Below are 18,394 nucleotides of genomic sequence, written 5' to 3'. Positions count from 1 at the left end.
TAGTAAAGATACTGTATACATGATCACATGTTTTTATGGTTATTTTCTGTTGTTTTTATGACCAAAAAACAAACAAACAAACAAACAAACAAACAAAAACTTATTTTGAGAGTCCCTTATTCCGGTTGTGGTCAAATTTACACATTATTAACGTAATGATAACTATTATTTTACCTGACATACTGTATCTGTAAAACCCAAATGCACAGTTTGATTTACAGTATTTATCAATATTGATTAAAATGTAATTATAATTGTATTTGTAACTATGTAAGTATAATTGTATTGTAATTATGTAATATAATTATGTTATATAATTACTATATTGTTAGTGTAAGTATAATTGTCAAATTCAAATTCAAATTTTATTTGTCACATACACAGTCATACACAGTACGAAATGTAGTGAAATGCTTACACGACCGCCAGTGACCTTAAAAAGAGAATTAAAGCTTATAATAGTAATAAATATGAATAAAAGAAATACGATAGAAAATTTTAATAAAAAAATAAAATAAATAAAATAAAATTTAGCTAGGAAAAATAGAACTAAAAATAGAAATGTACTGTACAAATAGAAATATAATGGTGTGCAAATATGCATAGAAAAGGTGACTTTGTGCTAAGGTTATTAAATTGTCTTTGTGCAATGGTTCAGAGTGTAAACGTAAACATGTAGTGTAGATGTGCGTGGAGTTGTTCATCCATTATAATGTATTATAATAATTGTAGTATACATTAGTATACATATATGTATTATAATAATTGTAGTATAATTATATAATTGTTATAATATACAGATGCAGTGTTGCCGGCATGGATCTGTGCCTGCTGATTAGTTATTCACAAATATGTTTTTTTTTTTTTCTTTGTAATTGTTGGTGTGTTTCTGTGTCCGACATGTGCGTGTCAGTGTGTACGGATAACGACGGCGCTCCACGGGCCCCAGGGGAGGTGTGGAACGGTTCTCTGCGAGGCTGCTGTCTCTTCACCTGCCTGGAGAATGGCAGTGTTGTCCCGGTGGAGCCTGAGTGTCCTCCTGAGCCTGTCCCTCTGTGTGAGCGTGACGGCGAGTACTACATCGATGTGCTGGAGGAGGGCGCTTGCTGCCCGAAAAAGATCTGTGGTACACATGCACACACATCAGTACAAACAAAATACATGCCAATTGTGCTCTATAAGAAGGACTAGTATGTGTATATGTGTGTTATGTGTGTGTGTAGAGTGTAACACGACCACTTGCCAGAATGACATTCCTTCCTGTGAGATTGGGAACAAGCTGGTTACTGGCTATAGCACCGTCTCCTGCTGTCCTGAATATCGATGTGGTCGGTGAAGTTACATCATTAATTCACTTCTAATATACAGTGGTTTGCTCATTTAGATATAAATGAAATAATAAATAATAAATCTGAAATCATTATTTTGTTACAGAATGTGACCCCCTGTCCTGTCCCAGTGTCCCAATGCCTGAATGCAAAGAGGACCAGTTTTTGGTGGAAGTCAGAGGGCAGCATGCCTGCTGCTATAACTATCTATGTGGTAAGAAGAGTCTGCTTTCAGTGATTAGTGGTCATGGGATGTCTTACATACAGTACCAGTCAAAAGTTTAGACACAACTTTGGATTGATTTTCTATATTGTAGAAAAATACTGGATTTCTTTTTTTTTCAAAACTATGAAATAACACATATGGCATTTGGTAATTAAATAGCACCAACAACAAGAGTCAGCTGTTATTTTAAGACTTGAAGGTCAGCTGTTCTGGAACATTTCTCACAAGAACAGTATTATGTTGAGTGCATTTGCAAAACCCATCAAGCACCATGATGGAACTGGCTCTCATGAAGACCTTCCCAGGAAACAAGATCAAAATAAAGAAGTTTATTTAGTCACCAGCCTCAGAAATCACCAATTAACAACCTGCACTTCAGATTAGAGCCGTTATGAAGGATTTACAGAAAAGGAATTACATCCCAATATCTATGATAATTATTCAAAGAAGATTATTATATATGACAGTGTATATATTTTACAGTGTAGAAAGAAAAATAAATCAGAAAAGACAATGGACTTAGGTGTGGTAGGTGTGTCCAAACTTTAGACTGGTACTGCGGCTAGATTGACAGATTTTTTTATTCGAACAAATTATTGGGCAAATCGAGTCCTTCATCGAACAAATTATTGGGAAAGTAAGTACTGAGAATTGGAAAATAAAATAATTTTAGGAAAAAGTGAAATTAATATACAGTACAAGCCAATTGGCATAAATTGAAACAACATGGTAAAAAAAGAGTACAGTATTACAGTAAGTTTTAAAACATCGAGTTCTCACCATGTCTCTGTGCTTCTCGAATGAACATTTTCAAACCCTTCAGCTTCATCACATCATGGACTAATTAACTTTTGGAATTTGCAAAACTGTGTATTAGAATGTTTAGAAGGAGTTCTCAAATACTTTGCAGTCAGGGAGGCCTAGTGAGGTAAAATTAAAAACTATCAGTAACATATTTCAAGTACATATTTTATCTATGAATTATTCAAAGTGTATTCGATTTCTTGATTGATTGAAGATCTTTTTAGAACTTTTCTAAACTTTCAACAATAGGCCCATGATGACTATTCAATTAAATTTAATTCAATTCAATTTAATTTGTATAGCGCGTTTAACAATTGACATTGTCGCAAAGCAGCTTTACACAATCATAAGTTTGTATGAAATGTGAATGTGTATGAATTAAAATAATGAGACTGTCCCTGATGAGGAAGAAACCTTGAGAAGAACCAGACTCAACAGGGAACCCATCCTCATCTGGGTGGAAACGGATAGCAGGGATTGATCTGCATCATACTGTGTGTTAGGAGGCTGGAAGTTCAGTATAACAGGAGATTTGTTTAAATTAAAATGAAGTCCAGTTCGTTCTTGGAGTCTCAGGTAGACTGTAGGAAACTCCAGTCCTGAACTACATTATTATTAACAGGAGTACTATTTTATAGATTTTGGTTAAACCTATTTAATTCAAGTGACACGATAATAATTAACATACGAGGTTCCGAATATCGGTTGTGATTAATTTTCGATTGATTGCTCAATCCTATATAATGGTATGATTATAGTATGATCTGTAGTATGAGTATAGGATAGTATAATTTAAGTTATTACATTGCCATATCTGTTATATTGTGTGTGTGTTTGACAGTGTGTGAGTCCTGCATGGAGCCCATCCCAGTGTGTCTGCCAGGAGAGATTTTGATTGTGGATATGAACACTACTCATCACTGCTGTCCCGGTTACCATTGCGGTAATTTAACACATACAGTATAAAAGCACACGTAAGATCAGATGGTAATAACGAATGATGAAATCATATATAATTTATAATCAACGAAAATAAACGACTAAATTATTGATTTAGCTACAGTAGTTATCACATAGCTGCTCGACCTTTGGTGTTATCGGTTTAATTAGTACTTCACTAAAAATACTGTGCACGACTACAGTTACAACTTAATTACACTTGTGAAGTGATCACTAGTTTATCTTTCTGCAAAGTTTAAACATGGTGTTGTGAGTTGATTATATTGGAAGGATGTCGATCCTTAATTGCTTAAATGCTAAATAGTGCAATTGCAACCTTACAGCACCTTTTAATCTATTTAAAGCTTCTATTAAATCTTATTTCTTTTTTTAAGCTTAAATTCCAAACTCGTTGCTTTTGTTTTTGCAGTGTGTGATATGAACCTGTGTCCTGAGCCCAGTATTAGCTGTGCTACTGGTACTGCACTGGTCAAGAGGCCTGTACCTGGCAGCTGCTGCCCTGATGTCCACTGTGGTAATATTCATATTCGCATAAATCCTTCATATACAAAGTATCCCGGAAAACTCTGTACATAACGTCTGTGCCATCGTCAGTGGATGTCTATTCGGTCGCTCTGAAACACCTCCAATGTTTTTGAGTTTGTTTATAATTTTTTCAACAGGGTTTTTTTTAAATAAAGTTTATTGCAACATTCCCAATAGAGCCTTGAAAATTATTTTATAATATTTTTATTTTGTCAAAAGCGATTTTCAACCATGTCCAGGGTCGAGGGTTCAATTTTCCCAGTCTCCCATCTCTTGGTTCCATTCCCAGCTTGGGTCTATGTGCGTGAAGTTTGCGTGTTTTGGATTGCCCAAGAAACCTCTACAATACCTACACAATACCAGGCATAATGTTTCGCTTTAGTGTATAAACCAAGTCTAAAAAATTCTGAAAAAAATTGCTATGTTCCCTGTTTTTGGAAACCTTTGGGACACGGTGTATACCCATGCTAATGTATTGATCTGATTCAGTTCGCTAACTGTCGTCTCTCCCCCAGAGTGTCAGTGTGACAGTATCGCACGGCCTCAGTGTGCTGTGGTGAGTTCCTGTTCACCGCATGTCACCTGTATCTCTATGTCCTTTATGCTTTATGATTTCTACTAATTATATGATGTAGAGGACATATAAACCCTGTACACAAACATATATTTAATGAGATCTACGCTGCAATGTTTAGTTTTGGCCTACATACAGTATACAACATGTAACACAAACATAAAAAAAATTAAATGCTAGATCTTCTAGTTATCTTGGAATTAATGTATTTTAAAGTTTAAACAACATACAAAACTGGAAAGAACTTGTATTATTCTTCGGACTTTAATCAAACACAGTGTAAATAACCTTCAATTTCGTACTGTATTATGTCTTTGTCAGGGAGAAATTCAAGATGAGGAGCCAGATGACAGCAGTACCTGTGGCTGCACTCTGTATTTATGTAGTAAGAAACACACACACACACACACACACACACACACACACACACACACGCACACACACACACACACTATACACTGATTGCGGCCATATTTCCTAATCAATCATTGTACTTAAAATATGTTCTTGTGGGTGTGCACCTGCTTGTGTGTGTGTGTGTGTGTGTGTGTGTGTGTGTGCAGAGAAGGCAGATGTATGTTTATTTCAGGGAGTGACTGTGCTGAGTCCAGGCCAGTCCATGGTGCAGTACGTAGAGGGAGAGCTGTGTTATACTGTGCAGTGTCTCACACACACGGACCCCGAGACGGGTTTCTACGCCATGGACGTGACCACTTCGAACTGCTCAGAAAAGTGTGAACCTGTAAGTCCAACACACATTATGGACAATATTTCAAGTTAAATATAAACAGTTTGAGCCATGATCCTACAGTAAGTGTAAGGTGTCTTACATAATCCTAATGTACGGTTCACCAGAGGGTTTTTTTTACCTGCATTTTAAAATAAAATGATAAAGAGGAAAGTCTGTTGTAAGGTTTTCAGTTCTCCTATAAACCACTGTGATTAATGAAAATACTTTAATTATGACATAAACATCCCTTAACCTCTGTGATTTAGGATAGAAAGCTGAAATGGCCTTGATACATCAGTTTCTTTCTTTTTTTTTTTTTTGTTCTAATGCATCTTTTCAGCTTTTTTTCTTTTTTTTTACGGCGCCAACCCCTTCAATCCCCATTTGCATGTGAGCCATGGCTGACCCTGAGCCCATGACCTTATCGCCAGTTCACTGCTTATCCTTCCTTGGACCACTTTTGATAGAGACCTGGAACCTGACACAAAAGCTGGAGTTTTGGAGCTGCTCTGATGCATTTGTCCAGCCAACACAATTTGTCACTCAAATCTTTATGATGCTAATTTTTTTTTTCTGTTTCCAACTCATCAACATCAAGGAAAAATTTGTCAAAAAAAATTGCTTCCTAATACAGCAGTACCTCGGCAGCACCTGCATTTTTGACATACAAGCAAATAAACCCGAATCACAAGTTGCGGGAATTCCGGGAGCTGTTCACAATTAGTTTTATCCGTGAAAAAACAAGCGAAGCGAGTTTACTGAGTTTTTTTGTGGGTTGTTTTGCATTTTGTGCACGATTTAGTGGAGACACAGCACCATCGCTCCCTAGAATATTAGCAAGGACAGTAACCAGAAGAAAAGGGAGCTGCATTCAGTTTAATGTTGATTTATTTTATCTTTTATTTTTTAAAATGTTTTGATTGTTTTTATGTGCAAAAATATGATCATAGTGTTAGAAATTGGTAATATTGGTTTAAATTTATACCCCGAGGTACCACTATATATCCCACCCACTTCCAGACGCCATTGTAATGGAACACTGTAACTCTAGCTACTGTGGCAAGTGCCAAATTGTGATGGGTGATGTTCAGGTCAAAGCAACTCTACAACTGCAGCGCTTGTGAGATGTTGCTGGACTGCAGTGATCCAAAGAAGGAAAAAAACATGAACTGGCGACCGGGTCATCGGAGGTTCTAATAGAAAGGTGTCAGGACACAAAGCCCATTACAGAAAGGGGGACCTTCTCAATATATTTTATACATATATCTATACAAATATCTTATAAGAACATATAATACTGTGTACACATAATAATGTGTTACTTGTGTGGATCTGAAGGCTGTGAATGGCTTTGCTTACCTCTTGTCTTGTTGTTTGTTTCTAAAGCACCAGGTGTATGTCCCGTCCTCTGACCCCTATGTGTGTTGTGGCTCGTGTAAGAACGTCTCATGCTCATTCACTAACGAAAACGGAACTACAGAAGTATTTACGGTACACCTGACTCTCTTTAATTAAATATTATGCCTGGCCAAAAAAAAAGTCGTACATTCTAATATTTAGTCCGGCCGTCATTAGCTTTAATTACAGTGTACAATATGGTTGCCAATTCATACATAAAAATGATTTCCTCGTGCTCCTTGTAAAAAACTACTCCTTTACAATCCTCCCTAGAAAACTGAAGATCCAATTGGTTTTCAATCCAATTCCAGTAATTTTAACGTTTTCTTAGCTTGATAGCCCAATAATTAAAATCTTAAATGATGATGCTTTTGGCCAGGCGGTGTATAATACACACATATAATGGGGCAAAAAAGTGTTTAGTCAGCCACCAATTGTGCAAGTTCTCTTACTTAAAAAGATGAGAGAGGCCTGTAATTTTCATCATAGGTATACCTCAACTATGAGACAAAATAAGAAAAAACAAATCCAGAAAATCACATTGTAGGATTTTTAAAGAATTTTATTTTTTTGCAAATTATGGTGGAAAATAAGTATTTGGTCAATAACAAAATTTCATCTCAATACTTTGTTATATATCCTTTGTTGGCAATAACAGAAGTCAATCGTTTTCTGTACACAAGGTTTTCATACACTGATATTGCTAGGATTTTAGCCCATTCTTGTTGATGTTTTAAGGCTGTCGCTGGGCAACACGGACTTTCAACTCCCTCCAAAGATTTTCTATGGGGTTGAGATCTGGAGACTGGCTAGGCCACTCTAGGACCATGAAATGAAGCCACTCCTTTGTTGCCCAGACGGTGTGTTTGGGATCATTGTCATGCTGTAAGACCCAGCCACGTTTCATCTTCAATGCCCTTGCTGATGAAAGTTCTTTACTCAAAATCTCACCATACATGGTCCCATTCATTATTTCCTTTACACAGTCGTCCTGGTCCCTTTGCAGAAAAACAGCGCCAAATGTTTCCACCCCCATGCTTCACAGTAGGTATGGTGTTCTTTGGATGCAACTCAGCATTCTTTCTCCTCCAAACACGACAAGTTGAGTTTTTACCAAAAAGTTGACATTCTCCCATATGACATTCTCCCAATCCTCTTCTGAAACATCTAGATGATTTCTAGCAAACTTCAGACGGGCCTGAAAATGTACTGGCTTAAGCCGGGAGACACGTCTGGCACTGCAGGATTTAAATCCCTGGCGGCGCAGTGTGTTACTGATGGTCGCCTTTGTTACTTTGGTCCCAGCTCTCTGCAGGTCATTCACTAGGTCCCCCTGTGTAGTTCTGGGGTTTTTTGCTCACAGTTCTTGTCATCATTTTGACCCCACTGGGTGAGATCTTGCGTGGAGCTCCAGATCGAGGGAGATTATCAGTGGTCTTGTTTGTCTTTTATTTTCTAATAATTGCTCTCACAGTTGATTTCTTCACACCAAGCTGCTTAGCTAATGTAGATTCAGTCTTCCCAGCCTGGTGCAGGTCTACAATTTAGTTTCTGGTGTCCTTTGACAGCTCTTTGGGTCTTGGCCATAGTGGAGTTTGGAGTGTGACTGTTTGAGGTTGTGGACAGGTGTCTTTTATACTGATTAACGCGTTCAAACAGATGTTATTAATACAGGTAACGAGTGGAGGACAGAGGAGGCTCTTAAAGAAGAAGTTACAGATCTGTGAGAGCCAAAAATCATGCTTGTTTGTAGTTGACCAAATTCTTGGTTTTTACCAATTAATTTATTAAAAATTCATAAAAAATTAATTAATGTGATTTTTTGGATTTTTTCCCCTATTTTCTCTCACATACTGTAGTTGAGGTATACTTATGATGAAAATTACAGGCCTCTCTCATCTTTTTAAGTGGGAGAACTCTGACTAAATACTTTTTTGCTCAACTGTATAATGGGTTTCAATCAAGCCATTATGTAGTAGTCAAGTAATAAGTAAATTATGAGTTAATTGTTTAATTAGCAATTCTTCTTAACTTTATAGTTTTGTTTTTGCCTTAAAGTGTAATGAATTCTGAGACACCATAGTTTAGAATAATGTGTTGGAATTTTAGTTTGGTCCACATTTTTTGTATTACAGATACAGTAGTATATAAACCATAACTGAAGCTTATGTGTGTGTGTGTGTGTGTGTGTGTGTGGGCGGGGGTCATTTCTGTCTGATTCTAGGCAGGTAGCTCTTGGGTGTCAAACTGCACACGTTTTGACTGCATCGAGACAGCGGTCGGGGCGGTGATTCTTGCCTCCGGAGTCGTCTGCCCTCCATTCAACGACACAGAGTGCATTCAGGTCTGCAGAAACATGGACACATTTCAGTCATAATGCGAGCGAATATTTTTATAAACCCATCTTTATAATCCTCACAATCTCTTTTCAGAACGGAGGCGTGGTGCAGACCTACGTTGATGGTTGCTGCAAGACATGTAAGTGTTCAGGTGGGGTGGTGGCTGCTTGTGGTTAGTAGTGGTCGCTGGATGGGGTTTAGATGAAAGAGGTGGCCGTGGTGGGTTTTTTGGTTTGGGCTGCTGGTTTTGCTTTGTGGTTAAACTGAGTCCTGCTGTCCTGGAGGAAATGAAGCTCGCTTTTAGTCTTCCTTGTCCCCATTTCTGGCTTTTTATTCCTATTCCTTACTCCATCTTTAGTTTATTATTATTATTGATTTATTATAAATTTAGTTTATTATTATATTGCATTTACAGAATGTTATCTTTTTATGCAGCATAGGTATTTGGTAGGAAGAGATTTAAAAGGAATTCTGTAGCTCTACTAACAAGGTTAATGTTTCGGTTGTGAGATATTTTACGTCTGCCAGGTGTATTAGCTTTGTTATGAGATGGGTTCTGAGTTAAAAAAAATCAGTATCTGCGTAATAAAAAATGTATACACTTAGATATTAAAATTGTGGTTACTGATTACTGTAATTATAAATAAACAATAAAAAACAAAATAATTTCTTTCTTATTTTGCTGTCAGAATTCTGAGCAGATGCATTGCATTCCTGGAGAGTGCAGTAAATCCTGAAGCATGTAGTTGACATGATGGATCCTGGACAGGACGGATTAGCATTTAAATTGATGTATAAATGGAAATTAAAATGCTAATACACAGTATTGTGAAAATGTCTTGAGCCACCCCTTATCTTATACTGTTATGTACAGTATCAATCAAAAGTTTGGACACACCCTCTAATTCCATACCCTGATTTTTGTTTCTTTCTGCGCTGTAAAACAATGCGGAAGGCATCCAAAATATGCAATATTTTCCTTGGAACAGTTGATATATAGATAAGATAGTCTTCATACTGATTAAATCAAAAGGTAATGGGAAAGAATGTTTTTTTCTGCAAACTAAATGTTGGTTGTTTATGTAACAACCTCAGCAGCGACCTCATTTCCCCTCTCGTCTGTTCCAACCACTCAGCATTCAGCATCAGCAGTATAACTAATCACCAGCCTGATCACCTGTCATCATCTGCACCTGTTTCTCACTGGGTTAGGACTTAAGTTAGATGTATTTTCTTCTTGAATGATTCCTAGGTCAGTGTGTAGGTAAACAAACAAAAGAAGATTCTCTGAAACTGCCCAAAAAATTATTTTAGGAAGCCTACATTAAAAATACACAAAAGTTTGGCTGTTTGGAAGTAAAATATGAAGAAGTGAGAGCTGGCTCATGACTTTTGTACAATACTGTACTGTAGTTTTGTGGTTTCAGGTTCTGTTATTTGAATTTTATAAAATTGAGAACTGAAACATTCACTTATAAGTAGAGTTTTTATTTATTTATTAATTATCTGTTTCTATAACTGTAGCTGAGCTCAACACTGTCATTATCAGTTGTGTTTAGTTGGTCAAACTAAAGAAGAGTAATGCTAATTATTTATGCAGCCCTATAATTGAGATTTTAGATTTGTATGTTTTCCTTAAGGATGGAAATCAGCTCTAAATACTTAATAAAGCTCACTTCTTTTTTACCTATACTGTGCAATGTTAACCAAAACTTACATGATTAGCTGTTTGCATGATCTTTAATCGCTCCACTAAAACCTGCTGCTTTGGTATGGAATCTGCATGCCTGGGGAACTAAGAAATGCCTTTGAGGAGACGCTTTGGCATGTGCCTTATCTGTGTTCACACGATTTTTACATTTATTTTAAATTAAATTTTATACACATTAACTGTTGTCAGAGGTTCTGTTTCTGCATGCATGTGGGTGTGTGAGGGCATGCGGTTTGGTTGTTTCAGGTTTTTCCTGTGGGTTGGCTGCTATATGGTTTGAAGCGTGGAATGAGTTGAGGGATTTCAGTCCAGCTTGACACAGTGCATGCTGGGAAGACGGTGTTTATGACCCATGGTCGATGTGTAAAATTATAAATATGCCCCTGTGTGTTTCTCAGGTGCTGGACTTGGTTTGTTACCTTTTTCCATTAGTCCAGTAACTCCCACTGCTAGTACTAACTGTGACACAGGTACTTTCCAAAGCTCTTCCTCTCTTTTAGTGTACCATGTGTGTGTCTGTGTGTGTGTGTGTGTGTGAGTGACCCAACCCATATTTAAAACTTACTTATATTAACTTTAGGAAACTACAGTTACTAGTAAAAAGGAATACATCAATATCCATACTGGTACCAGAGATTCAGTCCCAAATAATGCTCATTTACTCACACTCGAAAAAAGCTCTGATTTAGCCTTGGATTTAGTATCTACAGTATTAGAGCATACTATTTAGTAGTTTAGTGCACAGGGTTGGATTTATTCATTGATTTATTATCTGTTAGAGCATACAATTATTTTTTTGTATTATAATATGTATATATTTTGCATTAAGTATTATTTTTATATGAATATTTTTGGGTTGTGGAACGAATCATCCGAGTTTCCATTATTTCTTATGAGGGAAATTCACTTTAATATATGAGTGTTTTGATATACAAGCACGCTTCTGGAACGAATGATGAATTCTCGCAGTTCAAGGTTTCACCGTACTTGTATTAGAGCATACTTTTAGTAGTTTAGTGCACAGGGTTGGATTTATCCATTGATTTATTATCTGTTAGAGCATACTATTATTTTTTTATAATATATATATATATATATATATATATATATATATATATATAATTTTTATTTTTTTTGTATTAAGTATTATTTTTATATGAATATTTTTGGGTTGTGGAGCAAATGTTGGGGTTTCCATTATTTCTTATGAGGGAAATTCACTTTGATATACAAGTGTTTTGATATACAAGCATGCTCCTGGAACGAATGATGAATTCTCGCAGTTCAAAGTTTCACCGTACTTGTATTAGAGCATACTTTTAGTAGTTTAGTGCACAGGGTTGGATTTATCCATTGATTTATTATCTGTTAGAGCATACTATTATTTTTTATATTTTATACATGTAAATATATTATACATTATACATGTATTTTATACAAAAATATATATGAATATTTTTGGGTTGTGGAACGAATCGTCCCAGTTTCCATTATTTCTTATGGGGGAAATTCACTTTAATATACGAGTGTTTTAATATACAAGCACGCTTCCGGAACGAATTATGAATTATGATTTTGTATCTATTAGAGCGTATTATTTAGCAGTTTAGTGCACAAGATGGAATTTAGCAGTGAATTTATTATTTATCAATGATTTGAAATGATTCAGTAGTGACAGCTCAAAGCTGTGAACGTCATCATTAAAGGAGGAATTCAACACAATTTTTACCAAATCAATAAACCACCTACAAACCACTACAACCCCCCCCCCCCCCCACTATGTTAAAATGTTTGAGCACGATCAGAAATGATTTCTTCCAAATGGCAGCGAGACACACTGAGCTCCATACTGACAAACTTTCTGGTGATCTTTCTAGGAATTACTACAGTTGAAATGTTACCATTTGGGGCTTCATTTTAGGAATGTGGAAAAGCCCCCCTTACCAGGACTGCTCTGCGCAAAGATCCGCCGCCCTCATGCTGTCTATTAAACATTCAGTTAAACATCTTAAATGTAAAAGTCAGCTTGAGGAGTTACAGTAGTGTCACATAGAGCAACACAAACATAGCTGAAAAATCTGTTTTATGTCTCTAAAGATTGCTTAATATATGAAGCTTACTCATTTCACTATAATAACTATACAGTAGCTTTATCCTCAGTAAACCTCAGTGATAAAAAGAACACTGTTCATCACCATGATTTCTGCCATAACCTTAATATTCATGGCATGTATTTTTCCTTTGGCTCTTACTTTTTTGTATTTTATACAAAAATGTCTGTTTACACATATTTAAAAGAAATAATACATGTTGTCTCAGCAGTTAGCACTGACATCTCACACTTATTGGTCCCCTGTAACCCTACATCGGACAGGCAGTATGGAAATTGGATGGGTAGAATATGTGTTCTTTTTATTACATTATAAATTCAAAAATCTTTACTTAAAAGTTCAGCATTCAAGTGTAGAATATTTATAAGTCTATATGGTTCTGTACACATCCTCGGACAGTTACAAGCAGTTTCACAGCACATTCCCAAACCTTTTAAACTACCATCAAAAGTTTGGACATGTCTTCTAATTTCATGTCCTTTCCTGACTTTTATTTCATTCTACATTGTAAAACATCCAGATGTTCACAATATGCAATAATCTCATTTGGACAGTTTTAATTGAGATGTGTCTTCTACTTAATTCCATATGGTTTGGAAATCTCCAGTATTGTTCTAGAATGTAGAAAATAAATCACTAAACAAAAAAGACTGAATTAGAAGGTGTGTCCAAACTTTTGACTAATACTGTACTGTACTGTAGGTGGCCAGAGATTCACCCACTTATGGTGAATCCAAAATTCCCAGTCTTACATTTAATATATATTTAGTGCTTAGACGTCATTCTACTTAACAGTGTTCGTATAGCAGGTGTTCGTCTCCATAGTTGCTGAGTGAAGCTGAGATTTTGTGACTGTGATATCCACAGTATGTGAATTACATCATTTTCATCCTAATCCAATTGTTTACTGAGGCCTCACATGCTCTGAATCTAGGAGCTCTTTTCCTTATATTCCATCATGTCATTTCTCCCATAGCGACCACCAGTGAAGTCCTTACTGCCGTGGCAATTATTGTTGAAGTGTATAAATTATACAATTAATGAGAGCCATTTTTGTGGGTAAAGTAACATAAACCTTTCCTGGTAATAGGTTAAAATTATGGAAGTTCAAACACGGATTTTTAAAGTAACATAAGAGCACAAACTGATAACTCGAATACACTTCATACACACATGAAGACAGTCCTGCACCCTGCATACCACACACTTCAGCACACACTTCAACACTTGTCTCTCCTGCTTGGCTCAGATGTCAAGTGCAAATCAGTGATTTATGGTATGAGGAAATGGTATGCTGATAACTCCAGTAAATTCACCTTTTTTTTTTTAAACCTGACACTTTAAGGGTCAGAGTTCGCCAAACTTTTAGTGAAATGTGCTGGAGAAATGTGTTGCTCTCCAGCTTCTAAAGAATTTCTTTAATAGTTAGCAGGTCTTAGCAACAGAGGTGGAAAGTAATGTAACAATGTACAACTACTCCGTTACTGTATTTAAGTATTTCTTTCTTGTATCTGTATTACATTTACATTTACAGGCATTGGCTATTATTCCGAGCAACTTACAAAAAGTGCTTTGAAGTTTCCGTTATTGGTTAAATAATTACACTTGGTTACTAGGTTACTAATTAAGTGCCATCAGTCAAACACAGTTGTGAAGGGGATTATTAATTATTTTTTGGGGGGTGGGGGAGATTAGTATAAGTGCGGAAGAAACAGATACATCTTAGGTCGTTGTTTAACGATTGAAAGGGACTTTGGGAGTACACCGACTAATTACTTTTCATGTAACGATCACACAAAATGCATAGATTTTCTAATCTAAACATAATCACTTGCATTCTGTATCACTCCATACAGTTGTACCTCGGCATATGAACGCCCACTTTTTTCAAATTTTCACCTTAAGAACTGAAATTACACGAAGCATTTTCGGCATATGAACAAATCAAACCGAACTGACCCGTAGGTTGTGTTAATGTCTGGGAGTCGTTCATAACTTGGTTGCGTCAGTGGAGTTTATATACAGGTGGAACTCGAAAATCTTTAATATCGTTTATTTCAGTAATGCAACTTAAAAGGTGAAACTAAAACATGAGACAGACTCATTACATGCAAAGCAAGATAGTTTTTTATGATTTGTCATAATTGAGATGATTATGGCTTACAGCTCATGAAAACCCCAAATCCACAATCTCAGATTGAAATTAGAATATTACATGCAATCAATAAAACAAGGATTGTACATAGAACATATCATACCTTATGAAAAGTATAAGTAAGCATATGTACTCAGTACTTCATATGTACTTCTAGCACCTCTACTTATCAAAGACTACGGCTAACACCTACGTGTGGAGACAGACTTACTGTATCAATAAACTGGTTTGATGCAATAGTTGCGCTCTAAAGAAGCCACTGAGTCTGGTATGTGTTTTTAAGTTAATGAACAATATGTGTGTGAGGCACGAGAGAGTAATGGCGAGTGTGTGAGTGAATGATACTGTAGCATGTGCTCAATAATGGCGTGGTTGTCTACAGTGTAAGACCATGTACCGTATTTGAACCGAGTCTGTCATCATTAATGATTCTCACTTTGTCCTAATCAGTTGGTAAACATATCATGAATTCTTTTTGTCCCTATTTGTTTTCTTCTGATCTTTTTTTCTGTGACATCAAAATTCAAGCGAAGAAGCTGAAATGACTTACTTTTAGTTCATTACTCCTCTTCATGTACTGTAACTGTGCTCAAAACTACAGCTAGCAGTTTTTTTACCATGGCTTTCTTAGAGCAATAGTATCTCTCGTCATGGCCTTTTCCCCCTTCTTATTCACTTATAATTTGGTGACCTGCCATTTTCCTCTCCAACTCTCGCCCTTTTATAACCAGTATAAGCCGGGGAGGGTGAAGGCTAAAACATGCTTCCTCCAAGACCAAGAAATCAGCCAGCCACATCTTTTAAATACTTTTAAAACACATTTAGTGCAAAATACAAAAGTGGCGTTTGAAGTATAATGCTTTGCTATTTACATTCATAATCATTGCGGCACAGGAAGCAGAGCTCAAGTGTGCATAACCGATAGCATGACTTTAGTTTTACCCCACCAACAGTATTATAAATAAATATAACAGTACAACTTACTGATATGCAACATGTGGAAATGGTTCACTTTGTCAGTCCACCATTCTTTTCATTGTTGTTTCAGCTGCTACAGAGATGCATGTGCCAGTCATTATGTAATGTGACACGCCCATTATTTCAGGCTGTAATAAGCTAAAACTAAATTGTTCCCAGTGATACACAGTACTGGTCAAAAGTTTTGAGCTCCCCCTCACGTCTTCATACAGTATCTTACATACGAACGAGTTCTGTTTGAAGAGCTTGTTCATAAGTCAAATTTGTTTGTAAGTCCAACAAACACTGTTCAGCTTCTAGGATACTAACACAATTCTCTATACACAGTATACAGTATTACAGTAGAGTGTTTTTTTTAGAATCGTGCCGATGGTCAAACGATTCATGTTAAAAGTACAAGCAATGTCTGCCATGTTTTCACCTCACTCCATGCTATCAACTATTTTTACTTTTGTCTCCATTGTTATTGCTTGCCACTTCTTAGCCTAACCAGCTTTATCTATATGGTAGCTTTTAGACATCCTGGGATGCACAATGCACACACCATGACAATGTACGCCGGACATGTGATCTAACTAAATCCGTATTTGACAGTTTGTAACTTGAATGTTTGTATGTAGAAGACTTATTGTATTTTGCTTCCAAAGAGCCAGACTTCCTTGTATATTATTAATGGAGTCCTGAGGAGTAGTTTCTCCAGGCTTGCTTTTTGGCAAGCTTTTGGCTCTCATTTTCAGTGCCGTGACCTGTGGGCCATCTAAATTAAGGCATGAACCAGTGAGAAACAGGTGGTGATGATGACAGATGATCAGGCCGTTGATTAGTACACTGCTGATGCTAAATGCTAAGTGGTTGGAACAGACGAGAGGGGAAATGAGGTCGCTGCTGAGGTTGTTACATAAACAACCTATTTATAAATTTGCAGCCTGCCGCAGTAAAACATTTGTTCACATTCTATTAATTTAAATTACATCATGAGGGATTGTTTAAGACGTTTTTTTACAGTACTATATTTACTGTATTTCTTCCTAAACGTTCTCTTTGTTAATGATTATTAAATGACATTTCATATTTAAATATTAATTACTGTATGATTTACTGTGATTGTGTTTTTATTATACTGTATTACTTCCCTCGATGTGTATAGGTAAAGAGGACGGTAAAACATGCAAAAGGGTTGCCATCAGGACCACTATCAGGAAAGATGACTGCAGAAGTAATGCACCAGTGAGTGAGACTTGCTTCATGACAAAACTGGCTGAACATCTATTTAATCATCCAGGGTGGTAATCATTCTCTCTCTGTCTGTTTTTTAGGTAACAGTATACTCCTGTGATGGGAAATGTCCTTCCGCTACCATATTCAACTTCAACATAAACAGCCATGCACGTTTTTGCAAGTGCTGTCGTGAAAACGGCCTACAGAACCGCGTCATCCAGCTGTACTGCACCCGCAACGCTACGTCTGTGGAATACAGCTACCAGGAGCCGATGGACTGCTCATGCCAGTGGAACTAACAGCTGATAGGAGTTTAGAGATGTGCAGTACCTTGGCATTTTCAGCTCTATATACCCTCTCAGTGGATGTGCTCAGATAACACCACACGCATCAGTGCAACCACAGACTACTAACTCATATACTAACATATTTATGTATACAGTATATATTTTTTAAATCTGAATTAACAATCTGGGAATATTACACAATTTAATCACATAGCCAGTAGACAAATATATGACTAATAATCAGTCAGCTTATATACAGTATGTCGGTATATATATATAAAAACAGGAATAATAAAATAATGAATGTGACCGAGTACAGGGTAATAATATCAATATCATGCAGTTTTGTTTCTCAAAAATATTTTGAAGCAAAATTGATTCTTGCACCTTGCATGTAATTATGTAACCCAGGAAAGTCGGTAGTACTTTAGACACTTTGGGAGATTTTTGTAACTTTTTTTAACCTGTTTTTATTTAAGAGATTACTGTACTTTTTGAAGAATTTGCCATCAACATTTTTTTAAAAAACACTTAAACCCGCTACAGGGATAAATAAATAAGCCAGATTTGTGAAAGTCTGAGTTCTATTAAACTGAAAATGTGCCATTTCTCTTGTGATCTATCAATTAATTAATTACCTGTCTGGTACAGACGTGGATGTGATCTCTTGCACACAAATGTCAGATTCCATTCCAGGGGTCCAAGCATTAGCATAAAAAAAGTATAAATCAAAGATTTTCAGGAACCGGTGTAAAAAACAATTTAATTAAGAATAAACCAAGGTGCTAAAAAGCACACCTGTAATGTGGCTACCTGAATATCACCCATATGTGGATCTTCCCCAAACTGTTTCCACAAAGTTGGAAGCACATAAGAGATAGTCTAAAGAATGTCTTTACTATTACAAGACATTGCGATTTCTCTTTACTGGAGCTAACCTTTTTCCAGTATCACAATGCCGCTGTGCACGAAGTGAGCTCCATGAAGAAGATGAGCACCCCGAACACAATCCTGATGTCGTAAACACTGAGCAGCTTTTAAATGAACCAG

General features: G+C 36.4%; 1 protein-coding gene across 1 annotated transcript in view; it reads left to right on the top strand.

The window, feature by feature from the left end:
- The window catches only part of otogl (otogelin-like), a 68,957-nt gene extending 51,499 nt beyond the window's left edge, over positions 1–17,458 (top strand). Inside the window, exons 45-58 of the mRNA XM_053499790.1 lie at positions 914–1,126; positions 1,224–1,328; positions 1,435–1,542; positions 3,200–3,301; positions 3,728–3,832; positions 4,359–4,399; positions 4,739–4,802; positions 4,981–5,159; positions 6,534–6,638; positions 8,770–8,889; positions 8,978–9,023; positions 10,994–11,065; positions 16,987–17,066; positions 17,156–17,458. Of these exons, the coding sequence (XP_053355765.1) occupies positions 914–1,126; positions 1,224–1,328; positions 1,435–1,542; positions 3,200–3,301; positions 3,728–3,832; positions 4,359–4,399; positions 4,739–4,802; positions 4,981–5,159; positions 6,534–6,638; positions 8,770–8,889; positions 8,978–9,023; positions 10,994–11,065; positions 16,987–17,066; positions 17,156–17,356 (1,541 nt within the window). The 3' untranslated portion in view covers positions 17,357–17,458. The remainder of the gene's footprint in view (positions 1–913; positions 1,127–1,223; positions 1,329–1,434; positions 1,543–3,199; positions 3,302–3,727; positions 3,833–4,358; positions 4,400–4,738; positions 4,803–4,980; positions 5,160–6,533; positions 6,639–8,769; positions 8,890–8,977; positions 9,024–10,993; positions 11,066–16,986; positions 17,067–17,155) is intronic.
- Positions 17,459–18,394: the final 936 nt, after the last annotated feature.

This window comes from Clarias gariepinus, chromosome 7, assembly GCF_024256425.1.
Source record: "Clarias gariepinus isolate MV-2021 ecotype Netherlands chromosome 7, CGAR_prim_01v2, whole genome shotgun sequence".
NCBI lineage: Eukaryota > Metazoa > Chordata > Actinopteri > Siluriformes > Clariidae > Clarias > Clarias gariepinus.
This window is presented reverse-complemented; position numbering and strand designations above follow the sequence as displayed.